This window comes from Perognathus longimembris, chromosome 2 (genome assembly GCF_023159225.1).
Source record: "Perognathus longimembris pacificus isolate PPM17 chromosome 2, ASM2315922v1, whole genome shotgun sequence".
Classification (NCBI taxonomy): domain Eukaryota; kingdom Metazoa; phylum Chordata; class Mammalia; order Rodentia; family Heteromyidae; genus Perognathus; species Perognathus longimembris.
In genome coordinates, this window is record NC_063162.1 from 7900533 (window position 1) to 7926583 (window position 26051).

General features: G+C 49.6%; 1 protein-coding gene across 8 annotated transcripts in view; it reads left to right on the forward strand.

The window, feature by feature from the left end:
* Positions 1 to 25208, forward strand: part of Fgfr2 (fibroblast growth factor receptor 2) — a 103340-nt gene extending 78132 nt beyond the window's left edge. For 7 of the 8 annotated variants that reach the window (XM_048338103.1, XM_048338105.1, XM_048338104.1 and 4 more), the window contains 8 exons: positions 2022 to 2143; positions 5223 to 5333; positions 7483 to 7673; positions 14690 to 14812; positions 15575 to 15645; positions 17556 to 17693; positions 19389 to 19494; positions 23523 to 25208. In XM_048338103.1, coding sequence (XP_048194060.1) covers positions 2022 to 2143; positions 5223 to 5333; positions 7483 to 7673; positions 14690 to 14812; positions 15575 to 15645; positions 17556 to 17693; positions 19389 to 19494; positions 23523 to 23687 — 1027 coding nt within the window. In that variant the 3' untranslated portion in view covers positions 23688 to 25208. Of the gene's footprint in view, positions 1 to 2021; positions 2144 to 5222; positions 5334 to 7482; positions 7674 to 14689; positions 14813 to 15574; positions 15646 to 17555; positions 17694 to 19388; positions 19495 to 23430 lie in introns of all 8 variants that reach the window. The other variant, XM_048338107.1, reaches the window with a different exon arrangement.
* The last annotated feature ends 843 nt before the right edge of the window (positions 25209 to 26051 follow it).

A 26051-nucleotide genomic window follows, 5' to 3' on the forward strand; every position in this document is an offset into this window, starting at 1 on the left:
CCCAGGCTGGCTTCAAACTTTAATCCTTAGATCTCAGCGTCCTGAGTAGCTAGGAGTACAGGCGTGAGCCACCAGCCCCTGGCTTGATTCTGTGGATTTTATTCCTGTGACATGAAGGCGATTGTGCCACCTCTCAAGGCTGAGCACCGTTCTTGGCTGTGAGAGTCTCTTTCATTTCTGTTCATGACTTAGGAACCTGGAACCTCTGAACTATGTATCTCAGAAAGATAGTTGTACAGGCTGAGAGCCGTAGAGCTACTGGCTCCCATCCGCTAGGCAGAGACTAACTAACTCACCCCACCCACGTTCAGAAGTGATGTTCGTGCAATGCGGGCGGCACACTTGGGGTCCTTCTGTGGGAGTCTGGGAAGTAGAAACACCGACTCCTTCTGCATCAGATAAACTGCAATAAGCATATAGCTTTGACATTTACCGTGTCTCCCGGAGATTATGCCGGAGATGTATGTGATATAAGGTAGCTGATTTTGGTTTATACAACTTCACGTCAGAAGTTTATTCTGACAGTCAGTTTAGAGACACTAATGTGTATCATAAGCCAGAGTTGAATAATTGTTCAGCAGCATCCAGTTAGTGTGAATGGAAGTAACTTCACGATTATTTGTATACTCTAGTGAAAGGACCATTCATTCATTCATTCCCCCTAACGGTGTATGATTATGTAAGTAGCTGGTTCATGAACACATTCCTCAGAATGAAACGCTGAGCCGGTGGGGTTGTGATTGTCTGTGAAGAACGCACAGCCTTCATGTCAAGCTTGCTTTTTGCCACCTGTAGCTCCACAGTCAACAGTGGGAGTTTGTACGGGGCTGCTCGGCTAGCTCCCACCCCGGGGGTACCCCAAGTATGGAAAATCTGAGTGCTATGCATTTCCAAATAGCGTTTAGCACAAATGGAGGTGGAGCAGATTCCCAATGAATGAAGGCTATTTAGCAGCAGTTTATTAGATCTGAGGCATGAGTTATACAAAGAGAGGATTGTTATGCTTGCACTAGCAGGGGCACTAGGACATAAAGTAGCCATTTTTCCAATGCAAATGTTTATTTTTCTGCCAACATGTCAAACTTAATTTTAGTTCTGGATAGAAAGAGGTCAGTGACCTCAACATAGCACAGGCTGCCCTCTGGAGTTTGTTGTTGTTGTTTGTTTTGGGTTTTTTTTTTTAAACCATCGTGTACTTATTGTAAGTACTGTTTACTAATGGGACCTCAGAACTTTAGTGTGTTATGCTTAACTTAATAAACCACATTCATAAGTCTTCCAAAGACTTAATTCTTTTGGTTTTGCCCAAGGACAATTCCTGTGACGTTCATAGAACTTTTAAGCCTGGAAAAAAAAAATGTAGTCTGTGATGTGTACTTTGGGTTATCTTCATCGTTAATTTTAAGTAGTCATAAGAATTTCTAAACTGACGTCCAAAAAGAAAAAAATGTTGCCCATTTTCTAGAATATTTTTTTTGCCCCTTTAGTGAAAAATTAGAGATTCCATAAAATGCAGTTAAGATTCATATCCTGTAACTTGGCAAGGAAGGTAGCCATAAAATCCACGGGCATTTGAATAATAGGAGTCTTAAAGCTGCCTTTTTACAGGGACACACGCACACACACACAAAAATAAGAACAGCCTTTTAACATTTTTTTTTTCCTTGTGACATTCTAAATTGCAACTATTTAATTGGCTCAAGACCAAAAGCTCCTTATTGTGGTCACTCGGAGAGGCTGACCACCTCGCTAGCAGGGATACCTTCCATAAAGAAAACTAAATCGAGACGACAAATGTGAGGTTTGATAGGCGTTCACTAGTCATGGACGTTCTCTTAAAAAAAAAAGTCACGAAGAAGACACACTTGTGCGTGTGTACCCCGAGTCTCATTCGCCCCGTAGGATGAATACACCAGGCCTTCGCAAGCCATTGAGAAGGTATTTGTACTTGGTTTGTGGAATTTCCTGCCCTGTGCCCGTCCACCAGATGCTACCTGCGAATCCTCTGTTTCTCCGTGTAGACTGACGCTGGGCAAGCCCCTGGGAGAAGGTTGCTTTGGGCAAGTGGTCATGGCTGAAGCCGTGGGAATCGACAAGGACAAACCCAAGGAGGCGGTCACGGTGGCTGTGAAGATGTTGAAAGGTGAGTATGGACGGATTGGGGTGGGGGGGTGGGGGGGGTGGGGGGGGCGTCGTCTTATCAAGAATATCCCTTTTGTGCCATGTGAACCGAGCGCTGGCGGGGTCAGAGAGCACATAGCTGACCTGGAGGTTGAGACGTTTTCGGGATAAATCAGCATCTTAAGCAGACTATTTATCTTGAGCTTGTGGCGTTCACTTTGTACTCGGAGAAAGAAAGGCCGGTTTTATTAGCCGGTGGTAACTTCTTAGAATGGGTTAGTCTTTGATTTCTTAGGGTGACTGTGGTTTTCTACCTCCCCTCCCCGCTTATATTTTTATGAGAGTACCCGATCACTTTAAATGGATGGGTTTTTTGTTTTGTTTTTGTTTTTTTAAATTGGGGGTTGGTAGCTGAGATTCTGAATCCAAACTTTAACATGCAAATAAAGCGAAATCAGCATTTAGGGAGTGAGCTAAATGCTGCTTAAAATTACAGTTTATTAGTTTTCTTTTCCTTCCCTTCCTTCTCTTTCCTTCCCTTTCCTTCCCTTTCCTTCCCTCCCCTCCCCTCCCCTCCCCTTCTCTCCCCTTCCCTCCCCTTCCCTCCCCTTCCCTCCCTCCCTCTTTCTTCCTTTTTATGCCAATATCAGGGCTGGAACTCAGGGCCCCTCACTCCCCCTTAGCTTTCTTGCTCATGGCTGGTGCTCTCCTGCTTGAGCCACGCCTTCAGCCCATCATTTTGCTGGTTAGTTGGAGATAGAGTCTTGAGGCATTTTCTGCCCCTGTTAGCTTTTTTTTTTTTTTCTTTGCCAGTCCTGGGGCTTGAACTCAGGGCCTGAGCACTGTCCCTGGCTTCTTTTTGCTCAAGGCTGGCACTCTGCCACTTGAGCCACAGCGCCACTTCTGGCCATTTTCTATATATGTGGCGCTGAGGAATCGAACCCAGGGCTTCAGGTATAGGAGGTGAGCACTCTTGCCACTAGGCCGTATTCTCACCCCCCGCCCCCCCCCCCCCCCCCGCTAGCTTTTGCACTGCTCTCTTCTGGGTCTCAATCCCCAGAGTGGCGAGGGTTACGGATGGGAGGCGCTGGAGTAGGAATGCCATTGGCTTGGGGGAGTCACAGGATGCCCCCGATGAACTGGCAGGCGGGACATTTCACAGTGGCCCCGGGATGGCAGTGCAGTTGTGTTTGTGGGGACATGAATACTACCGTGTGATCCGTCCATGCCCGTCGCCATGTACTTATTCTCTGCAGCATTCTTCTCCCCGCTGAGTGAGAGGAAGGGCCTCTCAAACCCGGGTTCCCTAGGCTTCCGGGGAAAGGGGTCCGTCCGTCCTGGGGGTGTGGAAGGCCGCAAGCACGCACGCTCACTCTTGGGAGTGAGGCCCTTCCTTTCTGTGTGGGTTCCCTGGCACACACACGCCACACCTCTCTCTCTCCCTGATGGGAAGTAGCCGATGAGAGAAGATTCTAGAAGCTGTCTCTTAGCTGTCCCCCAGATTTCCAAGGGACGCTGGGTGTTCTGAGGTGCTCCCTGCTTTGGGTTTGATGCCAGGGAGGGGCTGGCTGGTGTCTGCACCCCATGGAGGAGCCCCACCCCCTCAGATTCCGCCTCCGCACCTGAGCGGGCGGGGCGCGGGAAGGACCAGGCTTGGCATCTTTGAGGGATGGTGATTTCCGACTTAGCTAACGGAACCCGGAGTCCATAGTGACGTTGCAGAAAGGGAAGAAAAATACTTTCTTCCTTGCTTGCTTGCTTTTCTTTTTTCTTTTTTTTTTTTTTTTTTTTTTTTGGTGCTAGTCCTGGAGCTTGAACTCACAGCCTGGACACTGTTTGCTTTGTGCTTTACCACTGGAGCCACAGCTCCACTTTGGGGTTATGGGAGGGGTATTGGTTTATTTTTTGGCAGTTAATTGGAGATAAGAGTCTCACAGACTTACCTGCCTGGGATGGCTTTGAACTACCATCCTCAGATCTGAGCCTCCTGAATAGCTAAGACTACACATGTGAGCCCCTGGCCCCTGGTTAATGATAGCTCTTTTTAAGCCAGAGCTGGCTATCATCCCCTTCAAAATGTCCGAGCTGGTTAGCCCAGTCGATGGCTAAGGTCTTGGAGAGAGGGGGACCATTCCAAGTCACCTGTCCACCCACCTCAGTCCTCCTTCCCACACACCAGAGTCGGTTGTACTGTTCTTCCTTTGTGAAGCTAAAAAGCTTTTTGCAACATGGTTTCTATCCATGCCCTCTTCCCTCCCTCCCTCCCTCCCTCCCTCCCTCCCTCCCTCCCTCCCTCCCTCCCTCCTTCCCTCCCTCCCTCCCTCCCTCATTGATAGAGTACAGCTCAGTGGTACAGTTCATCTGGCACCCATAAGGCTTTGGGTTAGACTCTCAATGTTGCAATAATACAAAATAACAAAATTAAGAAAGAATGAGCTTGAAGGCAGGCGCCTGGGGAGCAGCCTTGCGGCTTGCCCGAAGCTCACGGCTGAGCTCAGGTGTGCGGAACCTGCCTCAGGTTGCTGGGCAGGGGGCGGGGCCACTTTTTGAGAATGGTGAATGGGATGCTCTGTGAAAGGTCAGTAGACATGGCCCTCTGCCCAGTCAACATACATCTGCACACACACGCTCACCTGTGCGGTCCTGGGCACCTCCTAAGCCTGGCTTGGAACGCGCTAAGCGTTTGGTTAGGTTTTCTGAGTCTGGGGAAGGTCTGTAGTTAACGGAAATATTCCTACAATGCGTGCTTCACTCCCGCCCTTGGCGTTCCTCTCAAGCACCATGACATTAGATGAGTTTTCCAAGTCCCTCAGATAATGGTGGAGGGTAGGATTGCGGAGCAGACTGACCTTAGCCGTCGGAGCACTGTGTCCAGTGCTGACTTTTGACCCCTGATCCTCAGTGAGCACTTGGACTCCAAGCAAGACATTCCCTCGCTCTGGCCTTTTGCTCCCTCAGTGATAAAATGAGGGACACGGTTGGGAAATCTTTCTTGGCCCTAAAACTTAATTTCACACAGTTTGAAGTACAAGTTTGGCAACAGGCAGTGACACAGCCCATGAAGCCTCTAGATTCACGATTTGCCTAATTCACGTTTATAGACGATGCCACAGAGAAAGATCTTTCCGATCTGGTGTCGGAGATGGAGATGATGAAGATGATTGGAAAACACAAGAACATCATCAACCTTCTGGGAGCCTGCACCCAGGATGGTGAGTAGGGGAAACACTCCCATCCGTACCCCTTTCTGAGTTCTCAAAACAAGAACCAATGATCTGGTTGGAAATTCTTCCCTTAAAGCTGGGGAGAGGATTAGGGAATCCTTGCCTTCCTGTGGGCACAAGATGGCTGCCGGCCTGTCAAGAATAGCTTCAGGCTATTATATCGGCCTGTCAAGAATAGCTTCAGGCTATATACTGGTGACTCACACCTACAATCCCAGCTACTCAGGAAGGCTGAGAGCTGAGGATCAAGGTTAGACGCCCACATAGGCACACAAATCCATGAGTCGCTCATCTCCAGGTAACCAGTAAAAAGCCAGAATTGGAGGCATGGCTCAAGTGGTAGAGGACTAGCCTTAAGCCAGAAAAACAGGCAGGAGCATGAGGCTCTGATCTTAAACCCCGGTGTTGGGCACTCTTCAAAGGGAGAAAGTGGGAGGAAGCTATGGCCGTCTCCCTTGTGAGGAGAGAGCCCGGGGCTGCTTTGACTGAGCCCTCCCTGGCACACCGGGAATCAACTTGACAGTAGCTAGTAAAACTGACGATGGCTAAGTCTGGGCAGTTTCTCCTGTAGGTCTAGTCAGCAATCAGCAGCTTTTTTTTCTGTAAAGGGTGATCGTAGACATTTTGGACTTTGGTGGGTGGTTCAGTTGTTGGAAGTCCTCATTGCCTTTCACAATAAAGGGATGAGTGGAGCTGGCTGTCGGGCGGGGTGGGGGGGCGGGGGCGTGAGCCAGAAGAAAAGTGAACAGTCCCAAGTGCCAGTGACTCACACCTGTACTCCTAGCTACTCAGGAGGCTGAGATCTGAGGATCGCGATTGGTAGCTGGCCCAGACAGGAAAGTTCATGAGACTCTGATCTCCAGTTAACCAACAGAAAAGCCTAGAAGTTGGAGGTGTGGCTCACATGGTAGAGTGCCACCCTTGTGTCAGGCCCTGAGTTCAAGCCCTAATACCAGTGTTTACAATTCACAAAGTGGACAGGATTTGGCCTCTGGGCTATCATCTCCCTTGAGAACGTATGGCGCGCGTGTATAAGGAAGCGAGTGTAACAGTGTTCCTCTCCCCCGCTGTTGTGACAGAAGCCTAGGACCGCCAAGGAGAATGGAGCGGTAAAGTGCCGTACAGGGATGACAGAAATAGCATGTCGCTATGAGAAGGATCCAGCCTCGCTGGATTCCACGGGGCCAGTACCTGAGGAATGCTAATGCAAAGCTTGCCTGCCTTTGTTATTTATTCTTTGGACTAAAAATCTTGTTCTTGAGCCGGGCACCAGTGGCTCACGTCTACAATCCTACCCACTCTGGAGGCTGAGGTCTGAGGATTGTGGTTCGAAGCCAGCCCAGGCAGGAAAGTCAGTGAGACTCTTATCTCTAATAAACCACCCAGAAAAAGCCAAAGATAGTGCTGTGTCTCAAGCGTTAGAGGACTAGCCTTGAGCACAAAGAGGCTCGGGGGATAGTGCCTAGGCGCCAAGTTCAAGCCCCAGGACCAGCAAAATAAAAAATAAAAAAAAAATAATCATGTTCTGGGTGCCCTTGTATATAGAGTGGGTAAGATGAACTGGAAGAAAGTACTGAAGGGAGAAGACTCACTAGCCATGGCTTTTGAAGAGGCGTCAGAGAGAGAGGGGTGGTGATAGGGGAAGAGCTATGATAGGCAGCCAAGTCACTGTTTCATAACGCTTTTAGACACGTCATTTGGAGATAGTATAACACAGGGGTTTGTGTGTGCACGCGAGCGCTTTGTGGCAGGCTTACTGCGGTTTGAACTCAGGGCCGCACATTCTTGCTTGACTCCTTTTGCTCAAGGCTGGCCCTCTACCACTTGAACCATACCTCCGTGTCCAGCTTTTTCCGAGTGAATTTGCTTCTCATACTTTTACTGCCCAGGCTGCCTTTGAACCGGGATCCTCAGATCTCAGCCCGAGTGGCTAGGATGACAGGTGTGAGCCACCAGCACCTAGCTGGATGTTAAAAAATGAAGCGTTGAGGCCGTAGCTCAATGGTGAGGCGCTTGGCTGTAGCACCAACACAATGACTAAATTCATACTGAGTTGCAGTCAAAAGCTCTTTGCCGGCTCGCCGGCGGGCAGGTCCTGGCTTTCGCTCTCTGAGCCCCTCGTCTTTCTCCCTCCCAGGGCCCCTCTATGTCATAGTTGAGTACGCTTCCAAAGGCAACCTCCGGGAATACCTCCGGGCCCGGCGGCCACCGGGCATGGAGTACTCCTACGACATCAACCGGGTTCCCGAGGAGCAGATGACGTTCAAAGACTTGGTATCCTGCACCTATCAGCTGGCCAGGGGCATGGAGTACTTGGCTTCCCAAAAAGTGAGTCCTTTTCCCTTCTACTTGGTTGGGTGGAGGCCAAAGAAAAGTGTCTTTGAAGACGCCAGGCTGTTCGGGCGTGCTCGTTTGCCAGATCAAGCCCTTACATGTCTTGTACAACTCGGAAAATATCTAGGGCATCACCCACCTTCGTGTTCAGTGAACTCTCTTGAAAAGGCTGAAGGGGCCTCGTAAACGCCTAATGTAGCACGGCAGGGGTGAGCAGGAAGACATCTCTGCTCGGAGGCCCGGCTGGGTTTTATGTCCCCGGGCACCGAGCTGTCCAGGTCGGCTCTGTCTTGTTGTGAGTTGGGGCCTTCCTTGTTCTGTGGTTATGGAGTTTGGAGATCTGGAGTTCAGGCTTTGGAGTGGGATATGCCGTTAAGTACTCAGAGAACGCAAACGGACGGAAGGGCGAGGTGAGCTCCAGCTCCGCGGAGTCCTGGCTAGCTGAGTGTGTTCGGTCTCCTTCAGGGACTGGCCGCGGCCTGAAGTTGGCCGGCTCCCCCGGGGGAAGTCGCCTACATTCCGGGCATGCCGCTTACCGCTCACAACAGTGCCCACACCCGGTGGGGGGGGGGGGGCATTTAGGACCCAAGCCGCCTTCTTCACTTCACGCTCAGATAATGGGACCCCTCCCCTGCAGCAGCAGGTGTTCCGTGGCTCCCCCAAAGAGGTGGGTGAGCTCTCCGGATGGCGTAGTCCCTCTGTCAGCTGGGGTGCCGGGAGAGCCACACACTCGGTCCCTCGGGGGCCTGTCTGATCTCAGTGTGAGGTGACCTCTGCCTGCCGGAGTATGAAAACTGGAGCAGCTTGAGAAGCGACAACACCCCAGCCCCGTTCCCTGTGGTGTAGGAACATGGCCTTGGGCTATCATGTGTTATTTTTACTTTTTTTCTAATTTTCTGGAGAGTCCAGAGCTTAGGATTTTTTCCAGGGAATTCCTTCCCCCCCCCCCGCCCCCCACTGTAAAAATCTCCCAACATACAGGTTTTGAGAAACTCAGGAGCAGTTTTGCACCCTGCGATTTTGTGCCTGTGTACATACTGGGCAGAGGCCGCCAATCGGATCATCGCCAGCGCCAGAGAACAGCCAGATAGATCCAGACAGACTGTGGGACACATGACGAGACATTGCGTGCCAATGTCACTGTCACAAAAGAGAAAAAATGCTGCAAGACCATCCTAGGTGCAAGGAGGCTACCGAGACAACCACCACATGAGGGTGTAATCCTGGGGCGGCCGCTTTGAGATAGAAATTGGAGGCCATTAGGAAATTTTAAATTTGCGGATGGTCCGGGTTTTGGTGACATGGCTATGGCAAAGCTGAATTTGGAGCCAGGCGATGGTGGCATTGTGTTCATTCAGGAGCTGCCGGTTGCAGATCCTTTCTGGAATGTTTGAAGCCCTAAGTCTTGAGAATATTTGCATATAGTGAGGCATCACGGGGATGAGACTCAAGTCGAAACACAGCTTCACCTGTGTTTTATACGCCCACGTAAACACATGGCCTGAAGGACTTGTTTAATGTTGTTGGTGTCTGGGAAGGCAACAAGTTTTATTATGGTATGGAACTTTACCTTCGTGGCATCACGTGACTTTCCATTGTTGTAGATTTTGGATTTTTCAGATTAGGGAGGGTCACTCAACCTGTAAATGCTGAAGAATTTAGACGCATAGTATGCGGATGTTTGCAACTCTCCTCGAAGGAGTTTAGCTGTCAAAGTGCATGTGGTGTATGTGCGTGTGTTTACGTGTGTAGAAGCTGAGCGTGGAGAGGAAACGAGCGAGTAGATAGAAAATCTGGGCATGCGAATAGCTCACCTTTTTGGAACTGTCTTGACACATCTGAACTGTTTCGGTGGCTCCTTGGGGTCGTGGGCCAGTTACCCGGGTTTGGCCACTCTGAGCCCAGGGTAGATGGGAAGGGCCATGCTGCTAGAACAGACATGGCGGGAGGCTGGCACCGTCCTTCTCTTCACTTCACCCATCAGTACTCCACAGGCCTCCCCGAAGGCCCATGCCCGCAGCCAGTGCTACGGTGAAATGGATGTGGTTCTTGTCCTCATGGGGCAGGAACTGTGTGTGACCGTAGAAGAGATAGCTGGTCAATATGGAATAAAAATAAATTGATGAAAAACTTGGAAATAAGCCAGGCACTGGTGGCTCACACCTGTAATCTCAGCTACTAAGAAGTCTGATCCCCGTTTAAAGCCAAACTGTGCAGAAAAGTCCCTGAGACTCCAGCTCTCAAATAACCAGCAAGAATCTAGGCTAGAGGCCTGGCTCACGTGGTAGAGCACCAGCCAAGGAAACAAGCTGAACAAGTACAAGGCTCCGAGTTCAGGGCCTAAAAGCCCCAGGTGGGGACTCTGGGCTTTGCCCCGGGTGCCGATGTAGCCACGGAGGTGCTGGTGCTGGCCCGGGAGGGGGCAGAAGCACCTAGTCTTGGGGAAGGTGACTTTGGTTTGGGCCAGGGATTATTGGGTCTCGAGGCAATAACAGAAGTTGGGTGTTTGATTTTGGACACCTTTTGCTCGCCTGATCGTGGGCTGGGGAGAAGGGGAAAGATGGAAACTGTACACCGCTCCTGATTGTCCTTCTTGGGGTGGTGGGGGGGTGGGGGCGGTTGCAGTGGAAAGCCTAGAGCTTGTGTGGAGGGACTGAGCCGTGGGGGGGGTGGGGAGGTCAGCCGAAGAAGCGCAGCCCCCGGGGCTGGAAGCTGGTCGGGAGGTGTGACTTCAAAGCCACCCATGGGAGAAGCTTAGAAGCGGGGGGCGGGAGGGGCGTCCTGGGAAAACTCTCAAGTCCTGAGACGACTAGAAATAGCACGGAGGCCGGGAAAAGGAGGGGACCCAGATGCGGTTTACAGGGGCCGCAGAAGGGGCTCTGGAAGAAGGAGAGGTCAGCGGAATGGCCCGGCTCAGGAAGAGCAGAGAAGCAGCACACGCGGGTTGGTCCGGGAGCCAGTGATCGCCCCTCCCACCTCCCCCCACCCCCTTAGACCCTTCGTGGCCTAAAGCTGCTCAGTAAGGCAGAAGGAGAACCTAGAGTTGGGTCTCAGGGACTTTGCAAAAGGGGGAAGTGAGCGCGTCTCCGCATGAGAGGATGGTGAGAAGCAGGCGCCCCTTCGAGAGCGGTGTGACGGGAGAAATGAGGGTCCTCAGAGCCCCAACCGCTCTTGGAGAGCTTTGGGCTAGCCAGGGCGGAGCCTTACGGAACTCTCAGAACTGCTCTGCCCTCGGTGTGATCGGGACCCTGTCTTGGGCTGAGGCATGACAGGGAAGCTTGGAGCCCAGAACTGACGGTGAAGTGATTGGTCCCCGACGGAGGTCCGTGGCCCTCGGCCCCGCCGTGGCCTGCTCTCTCTCGTGGGATGTCTGCCTCTCTCTGGACTCAGGCAGCGCCATTGGTGGTCCCTGTCCCCGGCGGAGGGTTTGCAGCCCCTTCCTCCTTTGCTGAGGTTCAAGGGACAGTAATGTGTCCTAGGGGTCTGTGTGGTTCGTAGAGATCTGAAGTAGGTGTGTAGGTGGATTATTCTTAAGATTGCCCCCCTTACAGCACCGCAGAAGGGGGGGGTGGGGGGGTGTTGATCAGATACATTGTGCTCATAACTGACATGTTGAATTCAAACTCCTTTGTACAACGACTTAAAGATAATTTTTAAAAAAATTATTTTTAAGAAGAGCAATTCACTCACGATACTCTATGTGAAATCAGCCAGGTGCCAGTGGCTCATGCCTGTAATCCTGGTTACTCAGGAGACGGAGATCGGAGGATCCAGTAACTGGTTAATACCAGCTCAGACAGACAAATTCGTGAGACTCTTTCTCTATCCAGCAAAAAAAAGCCAGAAGTGGAAGTGTAGCTCAAGTGGTAGAGAGTACCAGCCTGGAGTGGAAAAGGCCAAGCAAGAGCACAAGGCCCTGAGTTCAAGCCCCAGTACCAACACTTAAGATTAAAATTGAATGTGAGTTTATTGAGGGGCAGGGGAAAATGGTCCCCTCAGAGAGTCTACTTCCACTAACCAACAGCATCTTCTAGAACATGGAGGTGAGCAACAGGGCAAGGGTCAGGATCTCCCCCCGCCCCCCCCCCCCCCCCCAATCTACAGCCATCCTGGGGAGACCGGGGTAACATTCTGTCCCTGATCATAAGCAGCTGTCATTGTGTATAGGTGTGCGGATTAAGGGGTGGAGTTACACCACTAAAGCAATAGCCATGGTATTTGTACTGACGTGGCCAGTAGTAGGGTATTTGAGCCTTACACAATTCATAGGGCTTTGTTTAGTTCAAGGCAACTAATGTTTCCTAAGGAAATCCCAGCACCAGTTCCACATTCACAATGCTGACCACGAGCAGGTCTGGTTTTCACCCCATCTCTAGAGTGGGTGTCATCTCACCCATCTCTCAGAGGTTGCCATGGGAACCACATGCGGTCAGCCATGGCCCGCTGTGGGCATCACAGAGCGTTGGCTCTCCTTCCCTTAGCGACCCCAAACCTGGTAGGAGAGGGGGTACCATGCTGCCCCAGGGCCCCAGTTATGTGAATAGTCGGTCCTCTGAACTGGAAAACAACCCTGATTTCTGTGAATTGATGGGGTTTGGCTCGCCTTTCGTTATTTTTCCTTCTTCTTGGGCACTGGTTCCAAGTCTTTGGCCAGCCCCTTGGGAGGGAGCCTTCGCTGTTTCCTGGCATCCTGGGGCGCGGGGGTGACGGTGCCGGACAAGATGGTGGTGGGAGCTGGGTAGTGTCTCTGTCACAGTTGAGTTGTGATGTGTGGTCGGAACCCAGGGCGGGGGAGGCCGGATTCTTCTGACCACTCGCCTGCCAAGTGCACGGAGCCCATGTCGGCGAGAGCCCACGGCCCGGAGAGCTTGGCCGGGGCTTGGGACTTCAGTTGGAAGAGGCCTCCTACCCAGGAACCCGGCCCAAGCCCAGAGCGGATCCACACGCTGCGCTGGGAGCTCTCCCGTTTCCTGCTCGCAGTCTGGCCCGGGCCACACAGGCTTGGTGGCCTTCCTGCCTCCCTCAGAAGCGAGTGGACACGGGGACCACGGGCCTGGGGCAGGAAGACGTGTTTGTGTTTTAGAGGGGTAGCCAGCTCCTCTGTAGCTGGTCATTCCATGACCAGCCTTGCTTCAGTTTGTCCAGTGGATTGAGCAGGCTCTGCTTCCTGAACGTTAACCTTGGCCAGTAACCGGGCTAGAAAGAAGTATGTTCTGGTATTGTCCGGGTCTCTTTTTCTTTATATACCACACCTCTTCTAAAAATAGAAGGGAAATGAGTTGGCATCATAAAGTGCAGCTAAGAACACTGGGGCTTACAAAAGCGTATCGTTTGTAGACAGGTAATGTAGAGGTTGTAGGATTAGACCTGCCGTGTTCTAGCGGCTTACCCCTGCAATCCTGGTTACTCAGGAGGCTGAGATCTCAGGATCATGGTTCAAGGCCAGCCTGGAAAGGAAATCCAACGAACCACTAAGAGGCCAGAGGTAGAGCCGTGGCTCAGGTGGTAGAGAGCCACCCTTGTATGAGAAGGCCAAGGGGCAACGGGCAGGGCACAGGTCTTGAGTTCAAGACCCCGCATCAGCACCGAAGAATAAAAATAGAAAAGAGTAGAGTGACCACCAGGACTACACCTCAGCCCCAGTCTTCAGCTGCATTCAGCCTTGTGGTAGACTCACCTGGTCCCCTGTGTGGGCCAAAGATGGGGAGCAGTTGGACTGAGAATGTGGATGTGTGCGCACTCGCCCTGCGACGAGCCGGTGGAAGGCACCGCCGGCTGTGTTGCAAACCCTGGCGGCGGGGGGGGGGGGGGGAGGGTTGGGGGGAGTTTGGAAGTGGCAGCCCGTGGGGATGCCAGGCAAGCAGCGCCTCAAGCCCGCTCTAAGGCCGAGGCCACAGAGTGGAGAGACACTTAGGAGTTGGCATCCACAGGACTTGAGTGACAAGAAGGCCGGTGCGCCAAGCATGGGAGATGTCAGGACCTCCGCGTGGACGTGCCTCAGCACGAGTGGAAGCTAAGAACATGGGTTTCAGGATAGGTCGGGGTGGGAATGTGCGGCTGTTGTGTCTGCATGGGGACCGATGCCACGAGGACAGGCGGAAACACGCGTGTCAAACAGTTTTCTACTTTTGAGAGAGAGAGAGAGAGAGAGAGAGAGAGGAGAGCTGCTAGCCCAAGAGTGCAAGGGGATGACGGGAAGGAAGAGAAGGAGGATGGGGGAGGACTCCGAGGAGACCCGAAGAACCAAGACGGCAAGAGTGTGTGAAGCTTCAGAAAGGGAAAATTGGAACCGGAGGCATGTCTCAAGGGGTAGAGCGTCATGCTGGTGCAAAAAGGACAAGTGAGAGTGTCAGGCCTTGAGTGCAAGGTACACCAGCAAAATCAGAGAGGGAAAATGGAGGAGTCAGGTCCGAGGAATCTACCCCGGAAGCAGTTCTTCATCAACGTTAGGAGGGGTGGGAGCAGAAGACGCGTCCCTTAGAGAGGAAAGACCGAAGCTGTGAGCACTAGGCCTTGTTGAGAGCTAAGAGTTGTTAGGAATAGATCAAGTCAGCTGATGAGAGAAGCCATCAAGTGGCGGAGAAGGTATGGTATTGGATTGAGCCACATGGTCTGAAAATTTGGGAAAAGCAGGTGTTGAGATAAAATATTCTAGGATGAGGTCCTCCTGACCTTGTGGACAGCAGACAGACAGACACTGGTGCCGTGAGACAAATGCAGATGCAAGATGTTTTCTGGGTGACTTTTGCTCTTCTGAGATGCTTGGGGCCTTGGGTTCCTTGTTTCTTTTTAGTTAGAAAGTAAAATACCAGTGTCCCGTGTAGGACGGTCAGGATCCTAGTGGAAAAGCTTCCGCTTACAGCCCCGCTGTGGCTCTTGGAGTATGTATACAACAGCCTGTTTTTGACCTGAAGTGTGTTTTCCGTCTTGAGTTTTAAGTGGAATGTTCCCTTTTGGTGCTGGAAGTATTTTGAAATTCCTTGTTTCTCACCCTTCTTTCTTGGTTTCAGTGTATCCACCGGGATTTAGCAGCCAGAAATGTGCTGGTAACAGAGAACAACGTGATGAAAATAGCAGACTTTGGACTGGCCAGAGATATCAACAACATAGACTATTACAAAAAGACCACAAATGTAAGTCTAGGGCCTAACATTGTAGGGACGGGGTGAACTGGGGTGCACACCATCCTAAGATGCAAGATCATAGGCATCCGGGCTGGAGGAGGCCTTTGTCCTCCTTTATTATTATTATTATTATTAATTATTATTTTCTCTTCATAAACTTAGTAGAGTACACACTTATTGTAATCTAAGCTACTCGGGAAGTGGAAATAGGAGGATTATAGTCCAAGGCCAGCAGGGCAAATGGACAAGACCCAATCAGAAACTAAAGCCAAAAGAACCAAGGTGTGACTCTAGTACTTGCCTAGCAATTCCAGGCCATGAATTCAGTCCTACCAAAAGCAAAACCCAAAAGGCTCTCCATAGAAGCACATTAAAATATATCTTAAAGTAGGTTTAGTTCATGTGAGCACTCCTGTTTGTATAACAATCACTTACCCCTGGGTTCTTGTCAAGATCTCTCCTAGCTAACAAGGTGCCTGGAAGTTTCTGGGTTAATTCTTGCCTAGAGGTCGGTCAGGGTGTGTCTGTGTGTTGGGGAGATAGAGAACCATGAAACTCTCAGGAGTGGGGCGGGGGGGTCTTAGGCAGGAGTCCAGACCTGTGCCCTCCCACATATGATGGATAGCTGGAGTTGGAGCTTATGTCTGCCCTGAGGACTGACAGGTGAAAGCCCTTAGAGTATCAGCTCTTGAACAAGGCGCAGCTCCTTTGCTGACCTGCTGCAGTATAAACTTGCTTTAATCTGTGGGTGTTTTTAATCTGTATTTGCAGGGGCGACTTCCGGTTAAGTGGATGGCTCCCGAAGCCCTTTTTGACAGAGTATACACACATCAGAGTGACGTGTAAGTGGCCCCTTTCCTCTGGTTCCTTTGTGGAGTTGGACTGCAGAACTGTTGTGTGGGCTTGGCCTTCCTTCATTCTTTGGTGACTGTTGTGTTTCGCATAATTACGAAAGGCACAAGAGCCAGTTTCCAGAAGGCTGGCCTAGTACGCAGGGCTTGATCACCAATACGCCTGCCTTCTTAGAACACAGGGGCTGCTGTTCTCTTCCTGTGTAAGTAGCAGTGCCCTCCATCGATAACAGATGTGCTACCAAGTTCTGCCAAGTTGTTGGCTTGCTCTTCACTCCCCAAAAGAAGTACTTGTGCCAGACTTACTGGTGCATGCTTGAAATCCCAGTTCTCAGGAAGCAGAGACAGGAGGATTGTGAGTTCAAGACCAGCCTGAGCTCCATAGTGAGACCCTATCTCAAAAACTAGAAAGGCCGAGGAGGTCACCCAGTGGTAGAGAGCTCATCTAACATGCATAGCACTCTGGGTTCAATCCCCAGCACTTCTTTAAAAAGTTATTCTTTTACCCAGGTATGGGTGGCTCACACCTATAATCCTAGCCACTCAGGAGGCTGAGATCTCTGAATATCATGGTTCAAATCCAGCCTGAGCAGAAAGGTTCTTGATTAGGTTCCAATTAACTAGCAAAAAGCTGGAACTGAAGGTGTGTCTTGGGTGGTCAACTGTAAGTGAAAAGCGTGAAGCCCTGAGTTTGAGCCCCAATATCAGCTAAAACACACACACACACACACACACACACACACACACACACACACACACACACACTTTTTTTTTTAATTTGGAGGTTGTCATAGTCTCCTTGATTATGTTCTAGATATAAAGTAAAATTTACGTAATATTTCTACTATGACACACTTAGGAATACTGTTAAAGTCAGCTTCTAGCTGATATTGTAGATAGGGAAATTCAGTTGAAGATATTATCTTTGGGAACAACTGGGTGAAAGGTCCTATTTTTTTGCAAGTTGCTGAGAGTGTGTAGTTTTTCCAGAAAGAGAGTTAAAAAACAACAACAAACAGTTGAGCTTTTTAAAAGAAAAATGTGGTGTGAGCGAGAGGATTAAGGTTGGAGGATGGGAGTAGTTCATCGCTCCGCTGGTTGGGTCTCTCAGCAATCCTGGAAGGAGAATGTCTTCATTCCAATTTGTACAGTGAGCAAACCTAGGCCCAGAGCTGTTTCTGCCCATCTCGTGTGCTAGTGCATCGCTGGTGCTCAGTAGAAATGCGAGGGTGGATTCATTCCTGCTACTGAGCAGCGTAGAGCCAGGAAGCTTCCAGAGCTACGGTGACAGTAGGGAGCCTGGGATTCTCAGCTTGACTTAAGTGCCATGAACCGGGCTTCGAAAGTCCACGGTGGGTCTCTGAAGAGCCAAGTATCAGTGGCACCCTGTGAAGTGTGTTCCGTTTCAGTGGTAGGATTCTCATCCGGGACACAGAATGCTTACATCCGAACCCCAGGCCTCCATCTTATCCCATCTCAGCAAGTGGGGACTCCGCTCGCCACCTAGGGCGGGAGTCCTGCCGCAGAATCGGCTTGTTGCTGTAGTGTGCCTCGGTCCCCGTGTGAGCCATACAGGAAGAGACGGGAGGCTAGACGGACCCAGAGGGCTTGACGTTCAGGCCACCAGCATCCAGCGCCACATTTGCCATGGACAACTCGGAAGAGCGGTGCTGTGGTGCGCCTTTCTGTCTATGGCTAGAACATTCTAGCAGCGCATCTCCCCCCGAGGGCATGGCTTAGGGAGGCTCCCGGGGAGATCAGGCAAAGAATGGACCGTGTGCCGGAGGCTCGTGTGTCTCCGGCTTCAGGAGGGAGCGTGCGTGTTTAGTTTTAACCGGGCACGTTGGGGTTTCTGTGATTCGCACGGGCTCAGGATGCTGTGTCTTCTCTCTCCTTTGCAGCTGGTCCTTCGGGGTGTTAATGTGGGAGATCTTCACTTTAGGGGGGTCGCCCTACCCAGGGATTCCCGTGGAGGAACTTTTTAAGCTGCTGAAGGAAGGGCACCGGATGGATAAGCCGGCCAACTGCACCAATGAGCTGTAAGTGTGCCATGGCTTGGCCCGCCGGCCGCCTCCTCCCGACTTGTTTCCCTCTCCTAAGGCCCTGCTTTTCTAAACGTGTCCTAACAAGAGGCGCTGCTGGAGACCTCTAGGGTCCGTCTCTGAGCTAGACAGTGACGCTGGCAACCATCGCTTGTCCACAAGGAAGAAAGTCCTGCTGAAGCGTCTTGCGTGGGCTTTAAACCACAGATGGCATCATCTGGCTGCCAGGGCCGGGCCTGGGCAGTGCAACCATCTTCCTGAGCCGCTGCACTGCCACGCAATCCACATGGATCAAGCTAGAATGCCACGGGGTTGCCCTTGCGGAGGATGAGGGGTGGCTTCTGACCTCAGCGTGGCCACTGGGAAATTCCGGAGCCTCTTTGACCGTTGAAAATCACCATGACAGATGGACATCAACCACCCTTCCTCAGAGCTAATGAACTAGTATCTGGTTACCCTTATTTCATCTCTATTTTGGGTGCCCTGCCTGACCATAAAACCATGCGCTGGTTTCTAGAAAAGTCTCCCACTCTCTGTAAGTGGACTTAGGTTGTGCTAGTGACGCGTGCCTTGTGCAATAGAATCAACGCTTTGAAAAGGAAGCTTTCCACTCCCCAAGCCGGGGGAGAGCTGGTGAACTAAGAAAGTGATTGTCCCAGAGAGAGACTGCCCTCCATTGTGTGTTGCTTCATGGGGATTTATCTCAGTAATCCCATGAGTGCTTTTTAGTGTACAGTGGATGTCTGATGAATGGCCACATTTTGTAGTATATTATATAAAGGCATTTATTGTGCTCTTTGTCATGCCTATTGCTTTTTCCTGACATAGAGGATCTGTCGAAACTCACAATCAAGATAAGGCTGAGAAGCTCCACCTATCCAAGAGCCGATCAGGTCGTGTGAAGCCCAGTACCGGCGGCCGATCGTTCGTTCATGAAAACCTTACCTTAAACTTGTGGTTTTCAAACTTGACGTTTTAAAGCGGAGGCATCTTGAACAACTAGAATCTTACACATACAGCCCAGGAGCCAGGTGCTTGGTAGCTCCTGCCTGTAATCCTACTCAGGAGGCTGAGATCTCTCAGGCAGAAAACTCTAGGAGACTCTTATCTCTCATTAACCAGCAAAAAAGTTAGAAGTAGAGCTCAATAGTAGAGCAGCAGCCTTGAGTGGAAAAGCCAAGCAACAGTGAGAGGCCCTGAGTTCAAGCCTCAGTATGAGTGCACACAAAACAAAACCTAAGATTAAAAAAAAACACCAGAAAGTGAAGGCAGGCAGGGAGGCAGGCAGCCGAAGTGTGTCTCAGGCAGGAGCATTTGTAGGGGAGGAACAGAGACCCCGGAGACCAACTACAAACACACTTCATCCTTCCCCCCCCAGACATGCCTGAAAAGTGAGTTATTATCACAGTGCTGGCCCCAAGACGCATAGATAGCGGGGTCTTTCTTGATGCCGGTCTCTCCCTAAAGTATTGTGGATAAGTGAGGTGGTTTGGTTTGGTTTTTGAAATTAAACTGGCCTTCAGAAAACCCAGCAGTGGATCTTTGAAGAAATTGAATAACCACACACCTCCTCATCGCAGTGCTCAGAAAGCTCGGAAAGATTTTCCTTAGGGCACATCTCCCTATTGCCTGTTCTAGCTGTGTATCCAGAGCTAATGAGGTTAATTCACCAAGGAAATCCATTTTTTCCAGGTATATGATGATGAGGGACTGCTGGCATGCCGTGCCTTCCCAGAGACCAACGTTCAAGCAGTTGGTAGAAGACTTGGACCGGATTCTAACTCTCACCACCAATGAGGTAAGTCAGAGCCTCCTTCCAGAAGCCGAGGAGCCTGCCTGGCTTTGGAGACAAGCTCATATTTCTTTTTAAATGCAAGCTCCCTTGTTGGAGTCTGTGGTTGAGTTTATCATTCTTCCATGGGGGTCAGACAGAGTTAAACTCCATGCTCCTGTTCAGGCTCAGTCTTTTCTCCAAACCACCTCTTGTGAATTCTGACTCATAGGACCAGAGCCCCAGGGCCCCCCAGAAATGCACTGATGGTGTCTGGGTGCTGGGGCCTGGTCACGTGGGTCGGGGGGAGGGAGGGGAGGGCGAGGGGAGGGGAAGGGGCGGCTGTAGCATTTTGAGGGTGTGGAGGAAGGAGCTATGTGCTCTGTACTTGCTTTATGCTGAGCCTTGGAAAGTAGTGTGAGAACCGACTGTGCTCAGCACAGCTGTGCCTGCCAGAATGTGGTGAGGGTCTGATCCTACCTTCTGTCTGTCGTGCTGTCTTCCGTAATCTGCCTGGCAGAGAGCGTGGCTTGTATTTCTTTCTGTCTACACACATTCCACTTCCTGTAATGAGTGACTTTCGGGGGGGTTTTTAAGGGAGACCTGGTAGTTCTTACTGAGCTTATTTCTTCTCCGTAAAATATTTATACTCACTGCTAACTTAAGAGACACTCTTCAGTCATTTAATACCCCACATACATGTTTGAGGTGGCTGCACCATGCAGATGAAATGGTCTTAAAGCTTATGGGAAGAATATGCTCTGAGCAAGAAAGATGATCAACCCACAATAGAGACTGTGTGTGTGTGTGTGTGTGTGCGCGTGCGTGCGTGCACATGCATGTTGCATGCTAGTATCGAGGCTTGAACTCAGAGCCCAGACAACTAGCTTTTTCGATCGAGGCTGGTGCCCCGCCACTTGAACTACATCTCTACTTTTCAGGCTTTTTAGTAGTTAATTGGAGATAAGTCTCCTGGGCTTCCGTGCCTGGGCTAACTTCAAAGTCCAATCCTCAGATCTCAGCCTCCTGAGCAGCGAGGACTACAGGGGTAACTGCTGACACTAAACTGACAAATTGTTAATGATTTTTGTGATATTCATCAGGAAGTCAATAAAGAGCAACATCTTTTTTTTTCACACAGGAAAAAGAAAAGAGAGACAGTTGTCTCCACAACAAAAGGTTGAAGGGAGCTAGTGCACTTAATTTCTGGTTTAGAAAATCATTTGTGTCATCTTTTTTTTTTTTAAGAAAAAAAGGAAAATGTTTCCTAAGTCAAATGTAGTGATATGAACCCTTCACCAAGCAACTTTATCTTGCAAGTCTGACTGTGGTTTGTGCTGGATAAAGGGAGAGATTGCATTTAAATGAACACAGCTGACCTTCAGAAGTTGAAAGGAAAGAAATAGTTCAAGGGAGGGGAAAAAAAAAAACCTAACTTTCTTCTTCTGCCAAAACTGTTGTTTCTAGTATAAGTTCCTTTAACCCTAGGCTGGGAATCCAGTGATATTCCTTTTTTTTTTTTCTTTCCTATCAGATCTGAAAAGTTTATGACTTCATTTAGAAACTAGGGGGGAGGGACCCCACTAAAGTTGTCTTTTAATAATCCCATACACCCATGTAAATGTACATAGTTATACATTTACATTTCAAGCAAGTCTGTTCTGACTGAAATTTATATGTAGTACCCTAACATAAGAATGCAGAATGCCATATTGTCTAATGGATATAAAAATCGAAGGTTGCTTTCCTTCTGAAAATCATTACCATATGCCGAAGGGGGGAAAAAAAATGGTTCCATTTAGGACAAAATTTCATTTTTATCATTGTAAGCAAAAAGTTCTCTTTTGATGTGGTGGGCGTGTGTGTCTCTCGTTGTGCGGTTCCTGCCTGTGCCGTCGGAGCCCTTCTTGGATAGGGGCTCTCTCTTTTGCCAACCCTGGTGATAAATTACAGCCCGGTTTTTGTCTCTTACAAATGTGTGGTGGCCTACATTCCCCAGGCTCTCTGCTGATAACGCGGCGTCCGTGTGAGCTGCGGTCTGCACTTTTCGCCCCCTCTTAGCAAAACCACATGTCAGAGAGTCACTGGCTCCTGGGTGTACGAACAGAATCGCCCCGACGTGCCAGCTCTGTCAAGGCAGCACGACCAAGAAATCTTTTTTCTTTTTTTTTTTTTTTTTTGGCTCCAAGGCAGGGTCAGCAAATGCTTTCTGAGAAGGGCCAGAGCATAAACATTTTCAGCTCCGGGGGCCATATGTTCTCTGTCGAAGCCCTGCTGCCCCCGCTGGCCGGGGCCAGCCACCCAGACTACATGTAAATAAGTGGATGTCTGGCGTCCCCTGGAAACTTACCGGCCTTGGAATTGGAATTTTATATCATTTCCTATCGTTTTGTGTCTTTTGGATGCCATAAGATAGGACTCTTGATTTTTTTTTCTTCTTCTACCCATTTATGAATGTTTGAAATCTGTCCTTAGAGCTAGGCGCCAGGGGCCCATGCCTGTAATCCTAGCTACTCAAGAGGCTGAGATCCAAGGATTGCAGTTCAAAGCCAGCCCAGGCAGCAAAGTCTGAGACTTTTTATCTCCAGTAAAGCAGCAACCTTGCTAAAAATGGAGGTGTGGCTCAAGTGGCGGAACATCAGTAGCCTTGAGAAAAAGCTAAAGGGAGAGCAAGAGGCCCTGTCAAGCCCCAGAACACACATACACACACACACACACACACACACTCTCTCTCTCTCTCCACCCACCCCCCCCATCCTTACCTATCCTTAGCTATTCCTGGGCTCTACAAAAGCAGGCAGAGGCTCCCGCCTTGCCCTGCAGAAGGAAGTGGCCCAGGCTGACCTGAGCAGCAACACCCGCTGGTGTTTTGGGGAACAGAAAAACGTTTGCGTTTCAGAACTCTGAAAGTTCCCTTTCCCTCGGCTTTTCCTTTCATGGCCCATATGGATTTCACATCCACGAGTGTACCCCAGCCTCTTCTGAACCTGTTTACATTTTTTTTTTTTTTTTTTTTGGCCAGTCCTGGGCCTTGGACTCAGGGCCTGAGCACTGTCCCTGGCTTCTTCCCGCTCAAGGCTAGCACTCTGCCATTTGAGCCACAGCGCCCCTTCTGGCCGTTTTCTGTATATGTGGTGCTGGGGAATCGAACCTAGGGCCTCGTGTATCCGAGGCAGGCACTCTTGCCACTAGGCTATATCCCCAGCCCACCTGTTTACATTTTTAACTCAAGAGCTTCTGAGAGTAATGAATTACATCTGTCCAAGTACACAACGAATGGGGCAGTAGTCCCCTTAAATTATCCTAGAGACGGCCATGGGACAACATAATTCAGAAAAAGAGGTATTTGTGGCCTTCCTCTCTAAAGGGGTCCTGCTGAACGGTTCTGTTTTGCAGAGACTCGAGCTGCGAGCTCTGGGGCGCTGTGGCGCCCGGGTCCCCCATGTTTCTGTGGGTCACAGCTCCACACAGTCTTGGATCTGTCTGTGTATCCGCGTCTGTCTGTCTGTCTGTCTGTCTGTCTTCAGTCTTGCACGTAGGGCCCCGGGCTCTCACCTGGCCTTTTTGGTTCATAACCGGCACTCTGCCACTTGAGCCACAGCCTCACTTCTAGCTTGTGGCTAGTTAATTTGAGAGGAGAGTCACAGACCTTTTCCACACAGGCTGACTTCGAACCACGATCCTCAGCTCTCAGCCTCCTCCGAAGCCAGGATTCCCGGCTTAAGCCACAGCACCACACAGTTTCATAGTTCTCTTTTTTTTTTTTTTGCCAATGGTTTATTCATGGTGGATTCTAAGAGGAAAATGAAGGGTAGCCTCAGCGAATGAAGTTGGGGTGTTGCGCAACCAGGGTGGCTGGGGCGCTGTGAGCCTTCCAGGGGTTCCCCTGTAACTGTCCCCAATCTGATACAAATGTCAAAGGAGGCAGTGTTTGAAATAAGACTCTTCTCTTCCCTCTTTCAGGAATACTTGGACCTCACTCAGCCTCTCGAACCGTATTCACCTTGTTATCCTGACCCGAGATGAAATAAAACGTCTCTCTTCCCTTCTTTCAGGAATACTTGGACCTCACTCAGCCTCTCGAACAGTATTCTCCTAGCTACCCCGACACAAGGAGCTCTTGTTCTTCAGGAGATGACTCTGTATTTTCTCCGGACCCCATGCCTTACGAACCCTGCCTGCCTCAGTTTCCACACATAAATGGCAGCATTAAAACATGAGCGAATGTGTTTTCCTGCCCCCCCCCCCACCCCCAGCCAGGAACCTACCTACACTGAGCACGGAGGCCAGGCCTCCCCGAGCCTGCCGCCTCCACTTGTATATATGGATCAGAGGAGTCAAGAATTGGAAACGTAATGGGCACACGTGGAAAGGGTTATACAGTTGAAAACTTGTCGTCTTTCGTCAGGAGAACGTTTCCGGAGCAGTGGACAGACGCCATGTTACCGCCCTCTGACCCGCCCCAGAGACTGGCTGCGACCCAGTCGGACTCAAGGCAGACACCTGTTCTGCCTTCCTTGTTAATTTTGTAATAATTGGAGAAAATATATTTCAGCACACCCTTACAGAGCACAAAATGCAGTATATAGGTGCTGGATGTATGTAAATATATTCAAATTATGTATAAATATATATTATATATTTACAAGGAATTATTTTTTGTATTGATTTTAAATGGATGTCCCAATGCACCTAGAAAATTGGTTTCTCTCTCTTTTTTTTTTTTAAATAGCTATTTGCTAATTGCTGTTTTTAGACAGAATTTCTTAATTTTCACCTAGCAGAGGTGGGAAAAAATACTTTTGCTTTCAGGGAAAATGGTATAACATTAATTTATTAATGAATTGGTAATATACAAAACAATTAATCATTTATAGTTTTTTTGTAATTTAAGTGGCATTTGTATGCAGGCAGCACAAAAGACTAATTAATCTATGGCTGGAACTTAACTAGTTGTCAGATCCTTTGAGAGGAGAAAGATTTAGAATATATGACTAATTTGGGGGGAAATGGAGTTTTGATTTATTTGTGTTTAAACTCTGCTGTCAGATGATTGTGCTTAAACATCCTACATGCCCGTGTTACAGGAACCCGTTTCTAGGAGCGTGTTTGGTTTTGGTATGCAGCTTGGTCTTTGGGCCAGAGCAACCAAGACTCAAGTGACACCAGTGTCCTCATTCAAAGATGCCTTAATCCAGTCTTTGAGGACAGACCTCCGGGAAACAACAGCAGAATGGGTTCTGCCGGGCAGCTGGCTTTCTGCCCTTGAATTGTGCATTTCCCAGATTAGTCTGTGTTTTCTTCCATGGATTTTGATCACAGCTTCCAAGTTCTTTGGCCTCAGATGTCAGCCTTTGGCGATTTCCAAGCCCTATCAGAAAGTTGAAGGGAAAGGGTCGTTCTGCTGAGAATATGGAGAATCCTTCTCTCTTCCTATGGGATTGATTGCTTCTGTCTACTTTTGAGGAGACCTCACCGAAAGATCTGGCCTGATACCAACATCAGCCAAAGTATCGCCATGTCGTGAATTCCGTATTAACATCTGGTTTGCCTTTGGAAACACCTACTCACTTTGCTATAGCCACGCTACGTGAATGCAGATTACACTGATTTTACGTGTTACAAAATTGGAGAAAGTATTTAATAAAGCCTGTTAATTTTTATACTGACAATAAAAAATGTTTCTACAGATATTAATGTTAACAGGACCGAAATAAATGTCACGCAGCTTATTTTTTTAATACCTGTGTCTTACCAAATGGTTTCCCGTGCTGGGGCAGGGTGGGGTGGAGATGTCGTAGTGGGTGGAGGGAATTCACCAAAGACAAAGCTGAAGGCTCCTTTGTCAGGAACTGGGGTGACTCCCCAGAGGGGCTGACTGGGGCCAGCACTACCCGACAAGTGGATCCAATAGAAAACCAGAAGTTGCTTCCGCCTTGGCTGGGTAGCTTACGATTCTTTCCAGGCTCTTACCTGTTCCCTGGGTAAAGTAGAGCTATAGAATCCTCAAGGAGCGTGTGATAGGGAGGTCTTGAAGAGGGGGAATGCCAGAGCCCCTGCAGCCCAGGGGCCTTGGGATCTTTTTGGTTGGTTTCCTCATGATTCATGGAGAATAGAATGCACTATGGATTTTTCCAAAGGACACATGGATTCTTTTTTATTTTTATATACCACCAAGACTCCAAAGAGGTAACTGAAGTGGGGTTTTTTTTGTTGTTCCATTTTGTGTCCATACCGAGGCTTGACAACTCAGGGACTTAGGCTCTCCTCTAGGTTTTTCGCTCAAGGCTGGTTCTCTGCCACTTGAGCCACAGCTTCATGTGTGACTTTTTGCCGGTGTATTGGAGCTGAGTCTCATGGATTTTTTTTTTCACACCTCAGTCTTCCAATCTCAGCCTTTTTGAATAGCTAGGATTTCCAGTGCCCTGCGAGAAATGAAGTTTTGCCGGTCAGCGAACACATGGATCTATGACCCAGAAGGCCCATAAGTCTTTTTGGAAGGCTCTTTTTTCTTTCTAAGACAGAGGGATGAGATCGGCTTCCTCCTGCCCCCTTCCCCCCAACTTCAGCCAAGTTCTTGGAAC